This window comes from Populus euphratica, unplaced genomic scaffold, assembly GCF_000495115.2.
Source record: "Populus euphratica unplaced genomic scaffold, PopEup_1.0 scaffold2684.1, whole genome shotgun sequence".
NCBI lineage: Eukaryota > Viridiplantae > Streptophyta > Magnoliopsida > Malpighiales > Salicaceae > Populus > Populus euphratica.
Genome location: NW_011502515.1, coordinates 1,572 through 9,097, shown reverse-complemented (window position 1 = coordinate 9,097; position 7,526 = coordinate 1,572). Strand labels below are relative to the sequence as shown.

The window sequence follows — 7,526 nt, the reverse complement described above, 5'->3', positions numbered from 1 at the left end:
CGGCATCTAAGAACACCAGCAAATTAATAAGAGATGAAGTGGCAAGAGCTTCATTTTCTAAGTCCTATTTAATTAATTAATTATTCAAGTAACTCAAGATTGATGCCAATTATGCATCAAAGTACAATTGATTAACTGCAAATTTGACGGGTCATACGTAGATGCTGGATTACTCGAGCTGTATTTCTGCAGCAAAGATTAGAGTCAAAATGGATATATAATCATCATGCTAGTACATGGCATTTTGGAACATAACACTTAATCAATCATGTAATTTCAAGAGAAAAAAACACTAGCATTCTCTCTTGAAGACGTGCCATGGCATCCAAAAGAGTCTTCTCAAATGACTCAAGGTCCAGAATTGATGTAAATTTCAGAAGGCCAGCCTCGTATAGCCTTTCAATTAGTTATTAAGCAAAAGGCAAAAGAACACCAGTAATTTGAGATCGATACAATACCAAAATGACAGCAAAAGTGAAGAAGCGGAAAACTTTTGTTGTTACACTTGTCTGGCCTCAACCGTTCCTCGGCCATATAAAGGTGAAGTTGCAGATTACTAACTTCTAGCTGGAGTTCCTTGATTTGTACAAGAAAAACCAAATCCATAAATGTGCTCTATGCTGTAACGAAAAAAGTTTCCAAATTCATGAGGAAATTCAGAGGGGAAAAAACGATAGGTGGTTTTAGTGACCTTCATATTTAAATTCATAGCATGATCAGGACCACTGGACAAAATCTGCAAGTAAGCAGGCAGCAGGTGCATGTGCATGAGTTCAGGAGTGTTTGGCATTGGCATTGAGGTTGAAATTACTTTGAAATTTTTTTTTTACTTTAAATTAATTATTTTTTCAATAAAGGCTCTTATCCACATCCAACGATCAAAATTCCTCCCCTCCAAAAGAGTGCTTTTGTTGTTCAATCCACCCTCCTAACTTAACCGCTTTTTAAAACCACTCACCTTACCTCAATTGGATAGACAGAGCTGAGAGCACAACAAGCTACAGTATACTGCCCGAAACATGGCAGCACTCTCTGCTATAACATTCACAACCTCAAAAAACCTCTTCAATTCTAACAAACCCACTCTCACTTCCAAACCTACTTCACCATTTTCTTGTCTTTCTTGTTTGTCACATGACAGAGAAACAAATCTCTCATTGAAGTCAGTTTCTAAGACAAAGAAGTGCATTCTTAACGTGGGTTTGGGGCTTTTAGCTGCTTCTGTTCTTGCTTTCTCACCATTGGATGCTGAAGCCACTAGAATTGAGTACTATGCTACGGTAGCAGACCCACCATGTGATCTTAGCTTTGTTCCCTCTGGCCTTGGTTACTGTGATATTTCTGTAGGGTCTGGTGTGGATGCCCCATATAATGAGCTCATTAATGTGAGTCTAACAGTTCAGGAATTTTGCTAATTTATAATCTCGATATTTTTTTTTGTTTCCCTGAATTTCGCTTTATTTAAGTAGTAGTTATACCAAGCTTCAATCTCAAATTAACTAATTAATGATAGTAATTCAATCTGTGTCTAGACTTTAATAAGCTTTTATCTGTTCTTGAACGGGTCTCTCATGTTTTCTGGGGCAATATTGATTGGAGAATTGGTGTGTCTTTTCTATTTTCTGTAATTTTGAGGCTTTCATGCTGAAGGTATGTAATGGATCTAAATAAACCATGTGCTCAGAAATTGTGAAATAATTTTGATAAAGTACTTGACTTAACTGGAGTTGTGAATAACTTTATCCTTAAAGGTTTAGGTTTGTTTGATTCATGATCTACCTATTTGATGTATTCTGTTCATGAAATGTTCCTTGAAGATTCAACTTGTTTCAGTACTATTTCAGTTTTTATTTTTTTCCTGCAGTAGCACCTATAAATAATCTCACTGGAAAAACAACTAGTAAATACCTTGAAGCATCACAATTTGTGTTTTTCTTTCCCTCCCTCGACACAGGTCCATTACACTGCAAGATTCGCTGATGGGAGAGTCTTTGACAGCAGCTATAAACGCGGCAGACCTCTCACTATGCGCATTGGCGTTGGTAAGGTGTGAAAGTATTAGCTAGAATTATCAGTTTGGTTCCATTTTCTTCTCAAACATGCAAGTGGAAAGATTTTATGTTGAACTCCTAATTTACAGCTAATCAAGTTAGAGGCTTGTAAGACTAGGGTCTAAACTACTTGCTATCATGTATTTGCCAAGTCACAGCTCATAGTGCTCTGTAGAGATGTGAGTTTTACTACTTTTGTCTTCATCCATAGGTTACATTATCTGCATGCCATATTAGTTACTTGGTATTCTTTGCTTAGATTGGTGATAATTTATTCCTTCTTAATCTAATGGATGATTGCGGGCGGATCACCATATTCCATACTGTCCCCACGTAAGGATAGATAGAGTTTTCTTGTACAATGCTTAACAAAATATTTTTGATACTGCTCTGTACTAGCATTTTTCTGTGAATCCTTCTATTGTAAATCGTAATGATGAAGGCTATTAAAGAGCTAAATTGAATCTTCCATTAGGTAATCTACAACAAGAGCTTTTGAAACTTTTTATGCGACTCCTGTGAATTGGGATTTTTCTTTCATTAAGCTGCTCTACCATTCTTTACAAAACAATAAACAGAGAATATCAAATATCAAATGATGCTGCGTATAATTTCCCCACATACATCTGCATCAGACAACTTTATTTTACATGGTTATTTATTTGTTCAGGTCATTAGAGGATTGGATCAGGGAATTCTAGGGGGTGAAGGGGTGCCCCCAATGCAAGAAGGTATGTTTTTGAGAGGAAGAAAAAAAAAAGGAAAGAATTTTGTTAGTTATTTTGCTCTTCGTATTTATTCTTATTTTCCCAAAGGTTTTGTCAAATTGCTGACTTTTTACAGGTGGAAGACGCAAGCTATATATTCCTCCTCCTCTAGCATATGGTCCAGAACCTGCAGGATGCTTCTCAGGTGATTTTTTCATATGAAGCATTCCATATCATTGAACACTTAAACTACTCGTAGGTATTTAAGCTTAAAATATTCCAAAACAGATGCAGAGTACAGGTTTAACTACAGACAGTCAGGCACAAGAAAAACTATAAATTGTTCCTTTTTGTTTCTCCATCCTCCTGCCTTCGAGTTCATGTGTATTGAATTTGCAGCGCAGCTGTATGGATTCCTAGTTTTATTACTGTTGGTACAATGACTCATGCTGTTGATCTATATTGCCAATGTCTTTTGTCATTTAGTTTTCTTATGCCCCCAAATTCTGCATCAAATGTGTGGTCTTACTCGTTATGCATCATTGTCTTGATGTTATGTGCTCACTAACATGACTGTTTTTGTATAGCTAAACTGTTTTAGTGCAGCATAAGGATAGAATTAGAAGCACTAATGCATTCATCCAATATTTGCACTTGTTACCTGGAAACTAACTGCCATTATATTGTTTACACAGGAGATTGCAATATCCCTGGCAATGCAACGCTTCTCTATGATATTAATTTTGTTGGAGTTTATTCTGGGAATAGGAGTTTACCAAAAAGATGAAAGTCTAGTGTAGATCATCAAGTGAGTTTCCTCTCGTTATCTTGGAAATGATGTCTTGGATTGATGCTGGGATCGGAATCCAGGAACTTCTTGAACTTCCAGAAGCAGCTTTTTTTTGTATGCACTTGACTCAGCTATGAGATCAAGAGCCTCATAGGTTGGTCATGGCTCATGTGTGGAAATTTACATTTTGAAGAAGTGCATAATAGAGCATATTCTTCACACCCCCTCCTCGGCATGTCATAATCTCTCTGAACTTGATAAAGCGATAAATCCTACTTTTGGGGATTTAAGTAGTAAAAACATAAAAAAGGAGGATTATTCCCTGTTTGAGTGCTAGAAAGTACTCAAATGGGGAGGACAATGGTTTGTGTATGTAAAGTGACTTAGATTAATGGTGGTCATTTACGCATCCATTTTTCATTATGAAGTTAAAGGTCTCCTTGAAATCTTGGAAAACCTGGGGAGGATGAGGTCAATTATGCTTATCAAACAACATTTTCTGCTAGACAATGCATGCTTTAGTTGCAGGAGAAGACAGGAAGACTGGTGTCACGTGTTAGGTGCAGATTTTGGTTACATACTATGATTGTAACTGTGTGATAACGCTACCTAAGAAGATCACTAAAATATAAAATGCCCCACCCATGACATGCATCATCCATCAGCCTCTTCTCCAGGGATTTTCAACCATGTTAGTACTTTTCAAACAAAATGATACTGCATACCAGGCTGTATAAGATACGCGCTAGCAATGGCTCAAAAGGCTAATTGGCACTAACTGCATCACCATTAGATCACCGGGAAGTAAATAGCTCAAGTGAATGTCATTCTCTGCTCCTGTCGTACCGAAATGTTTTCTTTCCGTTGAATGTTCCTGAAAGGAGCTGTTTCTAGAACCTTAAAGAAATGAAGAGCAAACTTTTGAGTATAAGTTATTGATTACTTTACAGTATTCGCCTTTATTCAAAAACATAAGCAGTGGTTTCTTCTGACATGCTCGACTATGCTTGCTTGGAGGTGGGAATTATTCTTTTTCTCACGGGGTGGAATTAAACAATCTCATTGTCAAGAGTAGTTGATTTTCTTTCCCGAGCATGCAGCGACAGCATAAAATTTTTATGTCATTTGGATGTTATCTTTTGATTTGATTTGTCTAGTTAGTCTGCCAAGTTTCTTATTATTAGCTAACAATCATTTTATTCCTATGTGCTAGAGGTTTTACCTCTTACAATTCATATAATCTGCTCTCCCTCAGGAGCCAAAATGTGCTAAAAATACTTATATGTTCGATCATTTTAGCCTCATCTGACAAACTATATCAGTTTGCTGAAATGCATGATTCGGACGCTTAATATACGCGACGATTCACATGGTCTGCCTTGACAGAAATCCCAAGGAAAATTAATGAACATAAAATATGTCCGACAAGGAAGAAAGTTGCTTCTTTTTGTTTTTTCCTTGTGTTATCGGGTGCTTAATCTTGAGGTGGAAATTAAGCGTAGGCATGATTTTTTGAAGCTGTGTGAGAAACTGTATTGCACATGAATCTCTGTTTATATTATTGATACATGTCTTTACGCTTCCTCTGGATCAGAGAAAGGTTGAAGAAAATTGGAAAGAAGGATTCTTTTTCTCAGTTTTGGTTTTGAGTGGATGTGCTTTTGTTGGGAATTTCTCTTCTTTGCCTTTGTCCTTGCCTTCGATTGGGAACCGAATGGATTCCAAATCTTGAGATTTTAAATCTTAACGCCAATGCCTTTTTTACCACACCTTGGGGTTAGGCATTCTTGCTGGTTCAGCCAAATTCTGGCCTAGTATATATATACCATTCTAGCTGAGTGCCTGAAGCTCACTAATGATCAATATAAACAAAACTTCTTTGGACATGGGATTGCTCCTCAGTAGGCAAATTGATTGCTTACTTAAATTAAAACTTTTAGTTACTTTAGATCTGCACCATACATCCTTAATTCCTTGTTATGAACGCTCGTTGGAAATGCAACTTCCTTGGATCACCCAAGCATGGAGACTTGACCACAGCTGTTAACACTATTCAGTCATAAAATAGATTAAAAAAAACATAACATCGTGCACCAGAAAATGAAGTGAAGGAAGCTGCTACTGCTCAAAGTGGCTACCCACAACATTTCAACATCAAATACCTAAACCCATGCTAAAGTAGTCTAGGCCCAACAAAACCACTCACTGCAACGCCACAAAACATTGATTGAGACCATTCAAAAAACCAAAAAGGGTGACGACATTCATCCACTCACTAATCTACTCATAATTTTATTTTACTGAATCATGAGAAAATCCCCCAAGAACGAAGCTGAAAATGAGAAGAACTCTACATGGGAATTTTACAGTGGTTTTTTAACTCGTGAGAAGGAGAAGCAGGTGGATGGGACATTTGCTGTACTCTTAATTTCGGTTGCGTTACATGATAGAGCAAGCATTTGGGTTGTCGTCACTGAAGATGGAGGTGTAGGGGTCCTCATATCTGGTCACGGTGCCTGTGGTGACAGTGTTTTCTACATTCCTGACATAACCAGGAGGAGCCTTCTTGTCATAAGCCTGAACAGCGTAAGGTTGAGCCACTAAATTGTAAGGAACATATGGCCAAATCTCTGCCTTTTTCCCTGTTGACTTTGCCTTCTTCAACACCTTATTTGAATCAACATATCCTGTTACAGTCACCCTTTGTTGTTTTCTGTTTATCTCCACCTTTTTAACCCCTGCATAAATGGCAAACGCAAAAATGAATTTAGTCAGGTTCAAATGTATCACTTTCTCTTCAGCTGCAAAATTAAGAAGAAGAAAAAAACAGTGCAGCGGAAAATAAACAAGAGAGGTGAAAAGGCAGGCAACATACCACTCAATGAAGAAATGGCATTCTTCACCTTAAGTTCACAGCCATCACAGTCCATCCTGACCTTAAGCTCAACAGTCTGTAACTGCTTCTTCTTGTTTTTATGGCCTCCACTTCCCACCAAGTCGGATAAATACTCCAAAGTGCCACTAACTCCCATCTTTTAGGTTACAGATGGTCTCTTAATGGTTCTGAAAATATTCTTCTCCGTAAGTATAAAAAGTCAGAATTACCAAGGCAAGTTTTTGAGAGCTTGACAGAAGATAACAAAACCCCAGACAGATAGTTTCTAGACGAAACAAAGGTGGGGAAGATAGAAATTAGAAGACAAAAAAAGAGGTGTGTTTCTTGAAAGAAAGAACGAAGTAATGTTTATTAATTTATAGTACCACCAAAAACATTTGAAGTGAGAGCTAAACAAGAAGTTACAAGGAGCTTCCAGAAAACAATGGATTCTTTTCTTTCCTTCTAACAAACAAAGAAAGAGGGTGTTAAGGCTGCTCTCCTTCCTTTACTTCCTTACTTCCCTTGAGATCTTTCTCTCACACAGGTCTGCTGCTTATATAGGCCTTTCCATGGCCTGATTCACACAGAGAGAAAAGGGTCGTGGCCCCCCCTACAGCAATAAACAAATATTTTAAGAAGACATGATATTTTTGTTCTTCTGTTTGATGACATTATCCTTCAATAATAAGACATTGTTTGTGTTTTCTTACTAAGAAACCTTTGTTCTTCGGATGCAAGGGAGAAAATGTGGAGGAAAGTTTGCAGCTGTGCCCCTTCTATGTCAATTGTATCTCTTGTTGAGTTGGGTAGTGTCTGCTACCTACCCTGTATTACAATTATTATAAAAAAACAAGTAAAACTAAGGTTTTTTCACGCGTACATTCACATGTAAATCATAATTATGTTTTTTCCTCTTTCTAAAGAAACCAAGATAACCTGAGTAGCTTTTAAATTAGTGAAAGATCTCCTAGAAAACAAAGAAAAAAATAGCAGATCTTGATCTTAAATTAAATTAAATGCTAAAAAAATTAAAAAATAATAATTAAATATTGAAAAATAAAATTAAAAATAAAAAAAATCTCAAAGTAAGAAAATAACAA

General features: G+C 36.9%; 2 protein-coding genes across 2 annotated transcripts; one reads left to right on the top strand and one right to left on the bottom strand.

The window, feature by feature from the left end:
• The first annotated feature begins 904 nt into the window (after positions 1 to 904).
• On the top strand, positions 905 to 3,975 carry LOC105119241 (peptidyl-prolyl cis-trans isomerase FKBP16-2, chloroplastic-like). Its single transcript, XM_011017367.1, has 5 exons — positions 905 to 1,385; positions 1,955 to 2,047; positions 2,722 to 2,782; positions 2,895 to 2,963; positions 3,454 to 3,975. The coding sequence occupies exons 1-5, from the start codon at positions 1,020 to 1,022 to the stop codon at positions 3,543 to 3,545; spliced, it is 681 nt and encodes a 226-aa protein (XP_011015669.1). The 5' UTR covers positions 905 to 1,019; the 3' UTR covers positions 3,546 to 3,975.
• Positions 3,976 to 5,644: 1,669 nt separating this feature from the next.
• On the bottom strand, positions 5,645 to 6,971 carry LOC105119240 (heavy metal-associated isoprenylated plant protein 26-like). The gene is made up of 2 exons (XM_011017366.1): positions 6,424 to 6,971; positions 5,645 to 6,286 (listed from the first exon to the last, which is right to left on the bottom strand). Exons 1-2 carry the CDS (start codon positions 6,578 to 6,580, stop codon positions 5,988 to 5,990), a joined length of 456 nt encoding a protein of 151 aa, XP_011015668.1. The 5' UTR covers positions 6,581 to 6,971; the 3' UTR covers positions 5,645 to 5,987.
• Positions 6,972 to 7,526: the final 555 nt, after the last annotated feature.